The sequence below is a fragment of the Phocoena sinus genome, chromosome 6 (genome assembly GCF_008692025.1).
Source record: "Phocoena sinus isolate mPhoSin1 chromosome 6, mPhoSin1.pri, whole genome shotgun sequence".
In the NCBI taxonomy this organism is placed as follows: Eukaryota; Metazoa; Chordata; class Mammalia; order Artiodactyla; family Phocoenidae; genus Phocoena; species Phocoena sinus.
The window spans coordinates 63,182,695-63,199,270 of record NC_045768.1 but is presented as its reverse complement, the minus strand read 5'-3'; the positions used below and the strand labels follow the sequence as shown (position 1 = coordinate 63,199,270).

At 36.7% G+C, this 16,576-nt stretch overlaps 1 protein-coding gene across 6 annotated transcripts in view; it reads left to right on the top strand.

Annotated features, from left to right (window-relative positions):
• Positions 1 to 12,347, top strand: part of MPDZ (multiple PDZ domain crumbs cell polarity complex component) — a 171,358-nt gene extending 159,011 nt beyond the window's left edge. For 4 of the 6 annotated variants that reach the window (XM_032634997.1, XM_032635002.1, XM_032635000.1 and 1 more), the window contains 7 exons: positions 912 to 1,002; positions 1,865 to 1,908; positions 2,729 to 2,851; positions 4,114 to 4,218; positions 4,775 to 4,887; positions 5,923 to 6,046; positions 7,921 to 12,347. In XM_032634997.1, coding sequence (XP_032490888.1) covers positions 912 to 1,002; positions 1,865 to 1,908; positions 2,729 to 2,851; positions 4,114 to 4,218; positions 4,775 to 4,887; positions 5,923 to 6,046; positions 7,921 to 8,067 — 747 coding nt within the window. In that variant the 3' untranslated portion in view covers positions 8,068 to 12,347. The remainder of the gene's footprint in view (positions 1 to 911; positions 1,003 to 1,864; positions 1,909 to 2,728; positions 2,852 to 4,113; positions 4,219 to 4,774; positions 4,888 to 5,922; positions 6,047 to 7,920) is intronic. The other 2 variants (XM_032634998.1, XM_032635001.1) reach the window with 2 other exon arrangements.
• The last annotated feature ends 4,229 nt before the right edge of the window (positions 12,348 to 16,576 follow it).

Below are 16,576 nucleotides of genomic sequence, written 5' to 3'. Positions count from 1 at the left end.
CTGTGGAATTCATCAGGGCAATGCAGTCCATAGGCCAAAAGGAACTCAAAGACGGCCCTGACCGTGAGTCTGTCCAGGGTCATGTACACAGGCCTGGCCCCCTGGCAGCTTGGCAGAGTGGCTGAGGTGCAGAGTTTGTGATAGGGAAGAACGAGAGATGGGAGTGGACAGGCAAGCAGGGTGGATGGAGCTCTTGAGTAGTTTGTGAGTCATTCTAAGGAACTTAATTCCAACCATTCTTTTCTGACATGATTCTTTTTCCATAATCTCAAAAGTAAACCTAGTAATATATACATATAAAGTCTACAAAGACATATGTTTAAAGTATTTTTATAACAAACATTTATCAATCAGTATTGAACTGAAAAAATCCCATGTAGGTGAACTGTAGAAGCTCGCCACCACGTAAAAAATATGGTGTGAGATAGCTGGAGTCTCTTGGTAAGCCCCTCTCTTGTCTTGCCTTCTGATGACAGAAGCCCATTTTTATCAGCCTGTCCTTAAGGACCTCTTAGTCACCCTTGAATGATTACCATTCGTTTCCTGTCGACTGGCCCTAATTCTGCTGTTGTTGAAGTCCCCATCTATGTACAGCATTTGTTTAAATTTAGAGAAGATTAGCTTGGGTGAGATTATGAAAATCCACTAAAGTTTTAGGAGGGTTGGAATCAATTGCATCCGTTCTTTTGCCTTTAATTTATTTATGTCATTGGACAAATTCTTCCTAAAAAAGAAAAAAAAAAAGAGAAAACTCAGTGGAAACTCTCCATATTGATTGCCCTTCAAATTACCAAATGCCACTGTTGCTTAACAAGTATTTCTAAGTCCATTAAAAAAATTCTGAAATAAGTCATATTTAGCGGGTATTATTACTTCCCAAACTTTCTAAAACAACCGTTATGTATTTGTAGATGAGCGAAGGGAGCCTGTCATCGTTCACTTTTCCACTTGCGGGATCCAGTACATCTGAGTCACTGGAAAGCAGCTCAAAGAAGAATGCATGTAAGATTGGATTGAAATTTTAAGTGGTTTGAATTTTGGCCATCAACCGTGATTTTTTCCCCTGTTTTACTTTACCTCTGAAGCTCTCCTTCCTCTAAATCATCCCAAACCCTAGTATAGGTGCAAAAATTCAGAAGAGCATGAAGCAATGCCTGTAGTGGCATTTCCCATTTGATGTTTTCCCTACGAGGTATACTAAACATTAGAATCAGGATCCTGCAATTTTTTCTTGCAAAGCAGATTTTTGTATTTGATTTTTATTCCCTTTTTCTGTTTAATGTAACACCAATATATCAGAAGATCCCATTAAGTGAAGCTTTCTTTCTCCATGAAGATTGCAAGAAATTTGGTTGATAAAATTAATATGATCCTCCTGTGTTTTAATTACCTGAAATCATGAGGCAGAGGGTTTTTTGGTTTGGAGCATTGGTTGAAAGTTGTTCAAATTGAAGAAACTAACCATATGGCAGTCTCTGTTTGCAATGTAACTAATATTCTAGAAATTTAGGCACTTAAGTCCATGGATTCTTTTTAATGCTTCCATGACTTTATTTCTCTCAGCTGTGCACATGTCTTTCTATCCAAAGCACATCCTGTCCTTAACTCATTCAAAGTGGATTATGGAGTTGTGTAAGCAATGCTTGAAATAAGAAGGAAGAAACAGGATGGTGTGTGCGTTTTTCCAACTGGGAAGTCCCTCTGTAAGACAGATTTAATCATGTGTGCTAGTAACTTTGAAACCCCCTTTGCAAAAAAATTAGGGTACCTCACTTAGTCCCATCTAGCTGTAGACATCAACTGAAATTTAAACTAACATTAAAAATGCACTAATAACCATATTTTATCTTTTTCCTATTTACAGTGGCATCTGAAATACAGGGATTAAGAGCAGTTGAAATTAAAAAGGTAACTTGGGAGAGAGGAAACAATATAAACTCTGTTGACTCCAAAGGCATCTGCATATGTATTTTCCTGTTAGCTGCCTTACTATTTTATAGTACCATCTGATAAAATATGTATTATATGCAGTGGAAATAGCCCAATGCAGTCTTTGCTGAATTTCCTTGTTTGAAAAATCATTTTTGGTGTACTCTTTATTGCCACAAATGGTATCAACCCAGCCCCACGGAAAATAATGCCGGGTCTCTCTCACTTCTCATATTAGGATAAATTAGCCTTTGCCTTCAACAGAGATTTCCCATTCTCCTGAAACAGATTCCTCTGATAGCCACGCACAACAGAGAAAATAAAAGCAGATATAAGTGCTGAGCACACTTGTAGACACTTCATACCATCGTCATTTCATTTAATAGTCACTGCAGCCCTTTGTGAGAGGCACGGTAATCTCCATTTTGTCCGTGAAGATCTAGGGATTCATTGAAAGCAGTGGACTTGTTCCAGATCCCAGCGTTTGTAAGTGTGGGTTTCTGGCTTTGAACACGGGTCTCTCTGATTCCTTTTCACTTCATCAGCTTCCTTGATTTTCCTCATTCCCTGTAGCATGATTTTCATTTAGTTTTGATTTCTTTTACCTCCTGAACAGATGCTTATTTTTCTAAATCACATTAAGGACCTGTATCAAATAAAGTAATACAATTTTCTTGGGCATCATTTTCCACCCTCACATCTAGAAGATCAAAGTTAACTATAGAATATTGTGCCAAAGAGACCAAAATCCAATTAAAAATATCAGTTTGACCAAAACACTCTGTCTGTCCAATGGCAGGGACCCACTGACTCATTGGGGATCAGCATTGCTGGAGGAGTGGGCAGCCCGCTCGGTGATGTTCCTATATTTATTGCAATGATGCACCCGAATGGAGTTGCAGCTCAGACCCAGAAACTCAGAGTAAGTTTTACTGATAGCCCTGGTAGCCCTAGCAAATCTGTCAAAAGGTTTTATAAACCCTTTGACTCTGGCCAACTGTTGCAGGCAGTTTGAGATGTCTGTCAACTTTTAAATCCGCTTACCCAGCCACATCAGGGCTTGCTTTGGGTAAAAGATGAAGAAAATTAAAAGAGAGGAGAATTTGTTGTTGTATACAGATTTTCGAGTAAATGAAATGGGATGATTTATAGTTATTTCTTAATATTTTTTACTTGTTTGAAACCCTGTGGAAGAAGTTAAAATAAAACAGAAGGTATTCTCAGAAGGTATTGCCAGAATGAAGTGAAATTTTTTCTTTATGTGTTTTTTTGGTTTAAATGCTGGTTTAACTTTATTAAATTGAAAATTGTCATTTATGTTGCATTTGTTCATCAGTTTTGCAAAAGTTTAGTGTAAACATGACTTACAATGTGAAACTATACAAAGCTTGATTCAAAATTGAGGGATTTTGCATATGTAGAGCACTATGATAGAATTTATGCTAACTGCCCAGTTCTGAAATCATGTGAATATTCCATTAAAGTAACTCAATCTCTATAAAGTAAAATCTATATGGCCTCATGCCTTAAAAATGGTCTCACACCATAATCACTATTTAAATACTGTCTAAATCGGTAATGGTTCTATTTCCCTTTGCTATGTAAATTTATGACTGGCACTTAAAAACAGATTGTACGTGTAACACAGGGGTCAGAAAACTTTTCTGTAAAGGACGAGATGAATATTTTAGGCTTTGCAGGACATACATATGTGTCCCTGTTGCAACTATTCAACTCTGCCTTGTGAAAGCAGCCAAATGATCATGTCTGTCCTCCAACCAGATTTTATTAACCAAAATAAACAGTGGGCCAGTCTTGGCCTGTCAGCCATAGTTTGCCAACTCTTGACTTAGAGTCACAGCTAATGTGTATAATAATAATATCCAGAGAGATTCTGGTTCCCAAAAGATAGCAGATATGGTATTCTTTTAATAGGAAGTAATGTCTTAACCAGGAGAAACAAAGAAAAGGGAAGCGTGATTCCCTGCCCATTGCACCAAAGATGATAGAACTCAGCCATTACTTGCAGCTTCTCTTTGTGGTCGCTGCTGCTTGGAATTGGACGTTTCCTTGGTTCTATTTCTATTGCTGATTAGTAGTATATATGTGGTGTGGAAGGTAGGGAAGGAAATCATCCCACTCTCCATGGCTGTTGTAGCAGATGGCTATTTCTCTCCCTCGCAGGTTGGGGATAGGATTGTCACTATCTGTGGCACATCCACTGAGGGGATGACTCACACCCAGGCAGTTAACTTTCTGAAAAATGCCTCTGGCTCCATTGAAATGCAGGTAAGATTTTTATCCCAACTCTTCTAATATGGGTAGCTTGAGGACACATGAGATTTAATGTTAAAGCTATAAAATGATTAAATCTCCTATTATTGTACTTAGTGTTTCCCTTGAACATAAATGATTACTTTGAGAATTCCAAGGAGGTACATAGGAAACACATTCTGTCACATTTTATCCTGATGCATTTATCATTTCATACTTTACATCTTAGGGGGGAAATTCATGGTCTTGGCAGGAAATGATTAATTGCTGAAATTTTAAGTGGTGTGATTGAGTGACTTACATTCTAAAGATCTTTAGAAAACAATTGCATGTGAAACCATGTTTGAAAAGCATCAAAGAACTTGGTAGAATTGAATTAGTAGCATATTCTTAGTGTCAGTTGAAGAGGCCTCTGGACCTTATGAAATTCCTGAATTTATGTTAACAGAAATGATTAAGTGGATGATAAAATACACATTTTATTCCCAGTGCTCTTTTTGAAGAAAAATTACGATGTCTTCCTAGCCACATGAGCGTGTGTTTTTTCTCTTTATATTTCTCCTGTGTACAGGTGGTTGCTGGAGGAGATGTGAGTGTGGTCACAGGTCATCAGCAGGAGCCTGCCAGTTCTAGTCTTTCTTTCACTGGGCTGACGTCAAGCAGTATATTTCACGATGATTTAGGGTGAGCTCATATACTATGGTTTGTATGTCCCTGTTACTCATGTAAAGGTGAAATGATGGAAGATGAGGTGTAAAATATGGAAACCATGTGTTTCTAAACTCTTTGATTATGGAATGGTAGGTAGATAGATAGACAAGCAGATATGCGTGCATGCTACTACTCTTCCCACATTTTCATCTCTGAGGTTTTGTTTTTTTTGTGTGTGTGTGGTACGTGGGCTTCTCACTGTTGTGGCCTCTCCAGTTGCGGAGCACAGGCTCCAGACGCGCAGGCTCAGTGGCCATGGCTCACGGGCCCAGCCGCTCCACGGCATGTGGGGTTTTCCCGGACCGGGGCACGAACCTGTGTCCCCTGCATCGGCAGGCGGACTCTCAACCACTGCACCACCAGGGAAGCCCCATCTCTTAGTTTTTTGAGGGAACATTTTAGTCTTGGGGGTCAATCTATCCTTTTAAAAATTCCAACATTGCCTAATCATTTAATGAATCATACTTGTGATTAAAAAAAAAATTCACAGTTACCCAAAAATTGAGTACACAAGAATTAGAATATAGGGAGAGGAGCATGTTGGAATTTTTACATAATTTGATGCAGCTTTTATATTTCTTATCATCTATTTTTGTCTCTGAGCTTGGGTATACTGATGTTTATGACTTATTCCATCATAGTCTTTGGCAGTTTAGCCTCTCACTTTAAATAAACTGGAAAAGGAAGGAGCTGCTTTATACAATGAGAGCTTGCCATGAATATGTTAGGTTAAGGGTAGTATACATGAGTAAGAGAATAGGGTGTTAAGTAGTATTTCATTAGATTATGTAAATTTAAGATACATAGCACAGCACACACTGACAATTTAAGCATCCCCAAAATACCCGTGATGTACTCACTGTCGGTAACACAGAGAGTTATACTAGCTTTAGGTGGATGTCAGCTAACCCATAACGTACAGATTCATGGAGATACATATATATATGCCATATATATATATATTTTTTAAAAGTCTTAAGACTCTTTTTTTTCTCCCCTTTACTGTAGTCCTCCTCAGTGTAAGTCTATTGCACTAGACCGAGGACCAGATGGCTTGGGCTTCAGTATAGTAGGAGGATATGGCAGCCCTCACGGAGATTTACCCATTTATGTTAAAACAGTGTTCGCGAAGGTAAGCTTGCAAATTTTAACCACCCTCTTCCCCCCTAAGCATTCATTAATGGTGGTCAGCAGCGGGCTTATTAGTTTATGGCTTGAGGTAACGCCCAATGATTAACAGTTGATTATTTTCTTTTGGAAATCCCTACAGGAATAGGTCATTAGATATGTTTGCCCAATTTGAGGTTTAGTTATGTTTAAAGGAAAATAGGCTCAAATTGAAGTTCCATGGGTACTCTCGACAATATACATAAAACTATTAATGAACGTTAGTTAGACAGTCAGGCCTGATTGTTTTCCTTTGGAAACAAGTTGTATGCGATTGAACGTCTTTTGCAAATAGGACATTTTAATAAATATGTGTATGCTAAAGAGACCTGACTTTTTTTTCTTTGCATTTTTTGTTGTGAAATATAAAGCAGGCACAGAAAAGTACATAAAATACATAAGGAGAATAACTAGTTAGTAGGGCATTTATTTTGCAAGTTTCATTTCATTGAATGGAATAGAAAAATAACTACTAAAAATATTAAGGAGTATCCAGCAGCTCTATCACCTACCACAGATCAGCTATTTGCATTCAAGGGATTCAATAAAGAAAAGAAAACTGTTGGTATATAGTTATAATCATATAGCATCCTCTTCTTTGGTAAGACTATTTAGAATACAAATAAAGTTATTAACAACATTGGTGAAGCTATTAAAATAACTTAAACCGATATAATTATTGTTAATTTTTTGTTAAGACAATTTTTAGGAATGACAAAATTTCCTACAGGAGAAAATTCAGATTCTCAAAATTTTATAGCACAGAGGAAACAAAATTATGTTAAACCCATTAAAAGATTTGGTACAGGGGCTTTAGATTAGTATTATAGTCCTTTAAAGTGCTTACTTAGGGAGGTTTCATTCTATTATTTTGAAAAAAAAATTATTTTTCACCAATTTAAAGTGCTGTATCTATAGCTATAGCTATCTCTCTAGCTATAGGCTTAATTTATGAGATTTTTTTAAAGCCATTGGTATGTCCAAAAATACAAACAGCATTTGCCAGTAAATAGAAGAGTCATGCAGTCCTTTTTCTCAGCCTCGGAACAATTTATTTAAGGCATGCTAGTTAGAACATATTTTAAGAATTTCATCATTATGGATTCCTCATTAACTTTTCCATATTTTTAATCTTATATTTAATTGCATAATTGCCTACTATACTTATGCCTAAGATGAGGTTCTTTTCCAAACAGCAGTGTCTGTGTTTAGTCTTAATCATTTAGGGCCCATAAGGAATATGAAGACTGTCCACCCTTGGGAAGTAAAGAATCAAGCAGCTTAAGCCACCTTTTGAAAGACAAAGGAAGAATTAGAATTAGAGTTAGCACGACTTGTGCCTCCTGTCCTTGTCAGCATACATGTGGGCTTTTGTGCTTCTGCAAACCTTTGGGTTTGGTGGCCCTCATGCCCTTGTCCTATAAAACTGCTTTTGTCCTGTAAAACTGCTAATCCTTTGTTTTCTTTCTGTAGGTCTTCTTTATAGGATAAAAAATCTTGGATTCTATGAAATCATTCCTACTAAGCATATTCCCAAATATTCTTTAGTAATTTGAGTTCCTACCAACTGCTGTGCTGAACAGCCAAAAAGCCATCCAACTAATCTATTGACTGCTAAATTCTCTCTCAAATTGGAATCTCAGTGCTGAAGCCATTTAGGAGAAAGGCTTCCTTTGTGTCTGTTCATCATTGCTTAATGGCTTTGGAGCACCTGTGGAGCGCTGAGAGCACTGTGTGTGTACATGCAGAGCAATTCACATTCTTGTTTGGATCTTTTTCTGTTGTGTAACTGCAAGGCAGCATTTTTTGAGAAGTAAACAAGCCACTTTATAATTGCAGGGAGCAGCCTCTGAAGATGGGCGTCTAAAGAGGGGTGATCAGATCATTGCTGTCAACGGGCAGAGTCTAGAAGGGGTAACACATGAAGAAGCCGTTTCCATCCTTAAGCGGACAAAAGGCACCGTCACTTTGATGGTTCTCTCCTGAATTAGCTGCCAGAATTGAGCCAACTCAACTTCTCACTTACATCCCATGCTACAAAGAGAGTGGAACTGGTCCTGTGCACTCCTCCTGGGCTGTGTTCATCTGGCTCTTCAAAACTGTAGGAAAAAATCGCATGTAAATTTGTTTTTCTCATATGGAAATGATTTTCTTACAACCTAGCATCACTTTCCCTTTCTCTTTACATTTTGTGATGGAAACTCAAAGAGAAAGGCTCTTTGCATAGATAAATCCAGTCTTTCTTCCTGAAGATATATGACATTTTATAATCATGTGGGCAGAAATTAATATGGGCTCAACTGGTTAGTAGAAAAAGGAAAAAAAATCATTCAAAAGCTAACCAAGGGGAAATGGTCTCATGAAATTAAGGTGAAAATTGAAAATATAAAATAAAGAAGAAAATCTCAAGTTTTATAAAAATGCGTTCTGTTAATCCACCTTCTCTCCCCACTTCTAACTAAAAAAGAAAAGAAAAAAGCTGTACTGAAAATGTTTAAAAATACTTTCAGTATTTAAAAATGTTGACTATTATTAAAACATTGCAACTCCCAGCTCTAATACGCATATATATAGTTTTCTCCTAAAACGGGCTCCAAGATTGGGTAAATAACAACAGGAAGCAATGTTCCTAAGTTTGTAAAGAAACCACTTATTGCACATCTTGCTGTTCGTTTTCATTTTTGACCTATTATACACTATTTTCACATTTCTATAGGTGAAATGATGACGCTGCCCTGTATTGACTGCAGTTTCTCTAGAAAGCAGCCTTGCTAACCATGCAGGAGCATAGGAGGCTCTCCGAATTGTTAGTGATGGTTTTAAGGGATGCAGCACTGAAACTGTGTCAGTGTGCTGTGCAGTTGGTTTTCAATTAGTATTAATCTTAATGACAGAGAAAAAGCAATGTGTTAGTAATTATTTTGGTTGTATGCCATTAGTAAATTGATAGAAAAATTAAGGGGATTAACATAAGTTCATTTCATTGCCTTATATTAACATCTTATAATACAATAGTTTAAGACTAAGGGAAACAGATGGAGCTGTTTATTGAGACAACTGGTGAGGAATTATCATGTGTTCATTCCCATTTTAGAGCGTGAAACTCCTACAGTAGAATATGTAAAGTCACTTTAAATATTATCTATATTTGTAACAAAAGTAGTGTACAGATATTTTATTACAGCGCTTTTGTGTAAATGCGGAATTGAAGTGAATAAATAAGAAGTTTCATGGTGCACAAAAAAAAGCAGGCATTTTTATTTTGTTCTTTTTACTGGGGAAAAGCTTTATTATACTGTTCAAGATTTACAATTTAAAATTGGCTTTTATCATGTCTAACTGAACATATGGTGTCCATAGTTTTACAGTTAGAGAAACTCTGGACAACAACATTATGAAAAGCTCAAAGCTTTTTATGCCCAGAATTTTTACTAATGCTAAAAATGCACAGACTCCTCATGGAGCAGAGGAAGATAAACAGCATTAAAAAAAGAGAGGTGTTGTGCCTGTATGTGCTTTTCTGAGACGCTACGAGTGATGCAGTATTACAAGTTGTTCTTTAGAGTAGTCAAGAGTTAAAGCATGTTCAGGTAGAAGAACTCATAATGAAAATTATTTGTAATGATGAACATGAAAAATCTGATTTGAACACTGAGCAAGGAATTGAGGAACCTTTGTTCTGCCAGTTTATCCCCTAATTAGCTAATGAACATATGCATTCCCTCTGATTTATCTCATCTGTAAAATGATAGGTGATTTTATCTCAAAGCTTATATCAAGTTCTAAAATGTAAAAATTCTGTGATTCTTAGATATACGAAACGAATGACACAACTACACATTGCATCAATTCGGAAGCTATTCTCCCCAACCAGCTATTGTAAACTGAGGTACTTGAGGTAACAAAACTCATTTTGCTATCCCAGTGACACGTCTAACCTCTTACTCACCAATTAATGGCCCTCTGTCATGAAGGCATGTCAAGATCCTCTCATGGTTGGCTGCTGGAAGCTGAGCCACCCACTTTTATGTTTTAACCAGCAAAGATCTTATGGAGGCCACTCTGTGGCACACCCTAGGAAGGCCAGTTAACCAACCATATTGAAGTTTGAGTAAATGTGTGAAGGCACTCCAGTGAGAGCACCCAGCTGGGTATCTGTACTAGCCTGTAGAGCATTGCCCCCAAGTTCATGTCTACTAAGAACCTCAGAATGTGACCTTATTTGGAAATAGGGTCTTTGTGGATGTAATCAGTTCGGTTAAAATGACGTCATGCTGGATTACAGTGGACCCTAAATCCTTAAGAGAAGGCTATGTAGAGACACAGAGACAGAAGAAGAAGGCTGTGTAAAGATGGGGACCAAACAAACAAAAAACAAAACAGAGTACCTGGAACCACCAGAAGCTGAAGAGATGAGGAAGGTTTTTTCTCTGGAGTCTTCAGAGATAACTTGTCCCTGCTGACCCCTTGATTTCAGATATCTGGCCTCCAAGACTGTGAGAATAAATTTCTGTTGTTGTAAACCACCTTGTTTGTGGAACTTTGCTACGGAAGCCCTAGGACACACCAGTATAGTATCTTGGATGTTTTTATATCCTTAGCTACTATCACTGTGCCTGGCAAATAGGAGGGGCTCTATACATTTTTGTTCAGCATGTAAATGATTGAATTATATATAGGTCGTGATTAATTTCATGGTCTTACCTTGTTTTAGTTAAGCTAGCTGCAGCCTTCATACTGAATGCAAAACAGGAAGCAGTGGGAATGCCACTTAAGAATGTAAAACGCTGGGGATAAGCTCCCCTCCTGAACTGCTACTAACTAACAAAGTCAAAGCATGTAGAAGTGAAGAAAGAGAGGGAAGGAATGAAGGAAAGAAGGAAAAGAAGATTGAGAGGGAAAGAATATCGATGCATCAACATTAGAGAGAGTGACAAAGGCTTATGCTTCCTATGTTATTCTTTCTTGGAAATGTAAGATTTCTCCGTGGAGAAGGAAGAAAGTGATCAAAGGGTTTGAAGACTTGAACGTTATAGTGTTAATTCCATGTGCAACTCAAGACCATGTACAACTCAAGATTGTGGCTTGCCCATAATAGGTTCAGAATATTTGTTTTTGTGATTAAATTACATTGGTGAGTATTGCATATTTCTGGTGTTCTTTGTGACCCCTCCAAAATGATGATGACGGTGATGATGATGATGTATTTGATTTCAACACCTACTGATTTATAGCAGCAGATGTAGCAATGTGGTGTGGCAAGTCAGTAGAGCCCGTACGTCAGAACAGTGATGGAACTGGAAGCATAAAAGATTAAAATTCATGAAAGACAAGAAAAAGGAGCTTTTTTTTTTCCATTTTAAGAATCTTGATAAAGCTGATTTTGATAGATTCGAAGAAGCAAAGTAAGCTCTTCCCTGCTCTGACGTATACCATGCCAAGCTGTCTTAGTCCTGGTCATCTAGCTTATTGTCTAAGAATGCCAGAGATTTAGTGCCTGTCTTCAGATCTCCATCACGGTGAGTGGAGAAGTTGAAAAGATGCCTGCAGGGAGACAAGAATGAGTATGCTTTCTTGGGTCTAGGTGTGGGAATGTCGAAACTATCATCACCTGCTTTCAGCAGCCCTGGTGTGTTGTTTCATGTCAGTGACAAGTATTCTGGAATGCATTTGATTTGTGCAAAGATGTTCCTCAACTTTGTCTACGAGGAGTTAATGTTTGACTTTGACCTTTCCTAAAGGGAGCTATTTGTAAGGTGGGATTGGCCTCTGTTACCTCAGGAGGAAAAAAACATGTTGGTGACAAGAACATTTCTAAATGAAGAGCTTGGAAACTAGGCAAAGCAAATATGGTTACTTTGATTTTTGACACTGCAGCTTCTTTTTTCCTTCAAAATACAGGTACTCCATTTTATGTGAATTAGAAAAAATTGTATAATTTGTCTAGGAATTTTATTTATCATTCAAGTACTGAAAGTTCAATTGTAGGTCCTTCCAAGGAATTCTGTTAAGACAGAGGCAAATCTGTGGTAATGATCTCAGAATTCTCTCGCTGAAAATGTTTCTTGAAGTTTCAAAAGGTACTGCCATCAAAGAAAAACTGCTTTAGGCAGCTTCTAAGAGGGAGATTTAACTTATTCATTTAATACTGGACATTTTTCAGAAGGTCATGTCATTCACTGATTCTTTGTGATCCTTTCTCCCTCCTTCCCCCATTCTCCTCCTCACATGTGGATTTTCAGAAATAAACAATTATCCTTGGAAAACCTACTTTTCCTCTTCTTTTCTTATTGATGTATTAGAAGTTGTGATTTTTTCACCTGAGTCTACCTTGAGTTATTTGGCATTCAAGGTTCTACTCTCTGAATTTCATTTACCTAAAGGTTCTTTATTCCATTCAGTAAAACTTACAGGTTTACCTTGCTTTGGGAAATTAACTGAGATAACTGTATTTAAAGCATTAATACCATGCACATGATAAGCTATCAAGAAATGGTAAGAGTTATTGTAGTATTATATCCTGGAAGACATAGAGTAATGTAAATTCAGTAGCTTTCTTTAAATAGACTTCCATTTTCATTTTTGTATTACCATGTCTTTTTCTTCTGAAGTTGGATGCAAATCAACTTATACCAAAATTTCAGTTGTTCTGCATACAATCTTCATGCTGTTTCCCATATCCTCATATAACTCTACTATTAATTACTAAATATCTTTAGACTCCGTTTAACTTAAATGTGCTTTAAAAAGGAGTTATATCTCACTACTTCAAGTGGAAAACCAATATAATTTGCCATAAATTTAGGGTAATTATGAGCAAAAGTGATGTTGTTGAATTCTATCAAAATACAGTTGCCTACCAAGGATCAGAACTTGAGGTCTGCTCTCTCTGTCAGAAAGGGAGAGTTGCAAATACTACAATGGCGATAATGACGCAATAGAGACTCTCCTAGACTTAAAGGAACTGAAAGAAAATACCTTTTTCATGATATGATTTAGTATTTTCTAGTGCCTTATCGGTGAGCCCTACAAGAATGATCTCACAATATACTCTCTCTTTGGAAGAAACTATTATACCAAAATCGGAAAGGTTTTGTTTGTAGACTCCTTTTTTTAAAAAGTAAAAGCAAGCCAGTCAATTCCTGTTTTAAGAGTATTCTGAGCTAATGAGGTTATTTAAGATTTTGTTTATAAGACTTTCACTAAAATCAGAATTGGGTCATCACCTCTAATGCTTTAGTTTTGGCAATCTGAGTTTGAAATAAAGGGCAAATGACATAAATTAATGGAGTAAAATTAATGTTGTGGTAATATTAAATAAAGCTAATGTCTCCTGCACCTGGAGGGTGATGCAGATGGCAGGCATACGTAATTATGCACCCTGCTGCCTTTAAGTGTACTGATAAAAATCTCTCAACTGAGTATAAAATATGTTCATTCACTGGCTGCAGACACATTTGAGAAAGGCAACACAATACATAAGAAACATAGCCTAACATACTTATTTTTTGAGGTAAACATGCAATTCTGTAAGTTAAATGATTAACTATTTACCTGATTTTTAAAATAAGTCATTATTAGAGTCATGGTCTTTGTCCGTTCTGTGAATATTAAAATATGTGTCAGTTCCATTTAGGAAAAGATTTTTCTCAAGCCAGCAAGGGAGTATTTTAAGTTTACATTTTTACTTACTATGCATTAGTTAAGAAGAGAAATTTACTAATGGAATCCTAAATAAGTTGATTTGACTTCTTACTGTAGGTACAAATTAGATTGGCCAGTTATCACTCAGATATTTATCAACTTGTTCAATTCTTTAAGAAGTAGCTGCTCTGTAGCATTGACATATGTACACTACCAAATGTAAAATAGCTAGTGGGAAGCAGCCGCATAGCACGGGGAGATCAGCTCAGTGCTTTGTGACCACCTAGAGGGGTGGGATAGGGAGGGTGGGAGGGAGAGGCAAGAGGGAGGGGATATGGGGATATTTGTATACATACAGCTGATTCGCTTTGTTATAAAGCAGAAGCTAACAAAACATTGTAAAGCAGTTACACTCCAATAAAGATGTTAGAATGTTAACATGTGAAAAATCCTAAAAAAAAAAAGTTACATGCACCCCAGTGTTCAAAAAAAAAAAGAAGCTACTCTAGAAAAGATGTCAGTATAATAATTATGCATATAGATAATATATTTTACTACAGCTATTTCAGAGATGTCACTGAACTTTGTAAAACGTACTATGTATTTTCTTCATTTAAGGAATGTGAATTCTCATAACTTCATCTTGTTGCAGTTGGATACCTATGCAGTTAAAAGTACAACCAGCAACTTCCAGTTTTAGCTTCAGAATGATTTTTAAAATGCTTTTATGATATTTGTTATACACACCCATTATTTTTCTTATAATTAGGTATATATTTATAGCTTACATTTTAAAAATAAAAAGGACAAGTAAAATATTCTTTTTCAGGTACAGTTTTCATCAAAATAGGAGATCTGGTGCCAGGTGTTCATTTTATGATGGAGGATGCTGGCTCACTTTAAAGAAAAAAAATTTAAGGCTAGGAAGCATATGATTTTTTTCATCTTTTACTCTTTAATCTTAGGGTTAATAAATAAAGGAATTATACATTTTTAAATATACATTTATAATTTTTCTTGCCATTTGGATAACTAAAACTATGGGAATTAGGTTCAACCCATTCATCTGCATTTATTTGTAAGTACCTGACTATTAGTTCTTCTATTCAGTTGTTGAGTTTTTTTTTTTTTTTTCTAAAGCTTTTCCTTTCTGTACGTTACAGGTATTCATGTAATGAAGTCATCAGTGTCTCAATACCTACTTTGACTGCCTTGAATGAATGTAAGTCAGAGCTGATAAATGTCTTAACACTGAAGGAGCTCTAGATTTCTCTGAAATGCAGTGTAAAGAGCATGGGCCTCTGGGTCTCAAGGCCCTGGGTTCATATCCTGGCTTGGTCCCTGACTGAAAGGCAGCTGATCTCTCTGAGCCTCTGCCTCCTTAACTGTAAAAAAGGAATAATAGCATCTTCCTCACAGCTCTTTTAGTGTCGAAAGAGATGAAGTGTCTGCGTGTGGTGGCCCTTGGTAAATGATAGAAATATTGTTAATATTTCTAAAATCAATGTAACTTCAGGGCTGCAATGATATCTCTAGTGGAATCGTGGGGGACATCTGGAGCAGAGTGTGCTGTCACTACTGTTAATTTATATACCAACTTTAAACAAACTTGGGAAGTGTCCTCTTAGTTTCTCATTCTAGAAACATCCTCATAATTTCTGCTAGAATGGAAAGCAAAATCAAAAATGATTCCAGGAAAACTGAGAATGGCATAGTCTCATTGGTTGGTGAAGCAAATGTGTCACTCCTTAATATTTTAAATAAGATATTTTGGGGATGGGAGTTATTTAAACCGAGTGAGAGGTTTTATCATCAATCTGAGCCCCGTTGCTTGCATAATAAGCCAAGTTTCTCGTTTTGAAAAGTAAATGGGAAGTTGTACAATATCCGTCACTCTATAATCTCTCCTCCTCAGTCCTCTATGTTCAGTTAATTAGGATAAATAAATTTTATTTTCATCTTCCTTTTTAGGTACCGTCTCTTTTCAGAAGGGAGGGAATGAAGAAATGAGCTTGGTAGACTAAACAGTCTTCTAGAAGGAAGCTGATGAGATCAGACTCTGTCAGATCCTCCTTTGTTCCACATTAGGTATTATTTCTCAAGTGATTCATACTAAATAAGTTGGGGAAATGTAAGGTGGAAATTGTATGCACTACTAGTAGTTATATTTTTGTGTTTTTTTCCCCCTAAGGATTTAAAGAAAGGGAATTAGCTTTTAAAGAGGACTTCTCCCAACTGATAATCACGTTTGACTATAAAATAAGCTTCAAGTTCTTTGAAGACCTGGCTCTGACAGTTCATACTGTTAAAGATTTAGGTGAGGGTTGAGCGAATGGAAGCTTCTATACGGGATCCTGCAGCATGCTTTTCTTTGGGTGCAGTGAAGGGTGATGTTTTTCTGTACTGGAGAGCAGATGACTAGTACATGTAAGCCTAATTTCTAGGTTTGGACATTGGGTGAAGTAAACTTATAAAGCATTCTCAATCCCCACTTGTTAATAAAATAGTTTATGGGTATTTATAACATAAATCATACGTTTCAATTACCTGAATATTGGAAGCCAGTGAAGAGTCAAGAATCACCTTAAACCTTTATAAAGCATTGAGATCCCAAAGAATATATGTGTCTGTAACCACCTGTGCAGAAGTGATCATTTGCAGGTAGCTGAGCTCCTGTGAAAGCTGGGATGGGAAGTCCTAAAGTGTGGAAAAGCTTTTGTAAGTTTTCCTTTATGACCATGGATCATATTTCTTTTTTTGATACTTGCGATGGTATTCCTACTTAGAAAACTTATCTGTTTTTCAACTTTCAAGTGAAAACAAGAAACAGTTATTAAAATACCTTAACTTT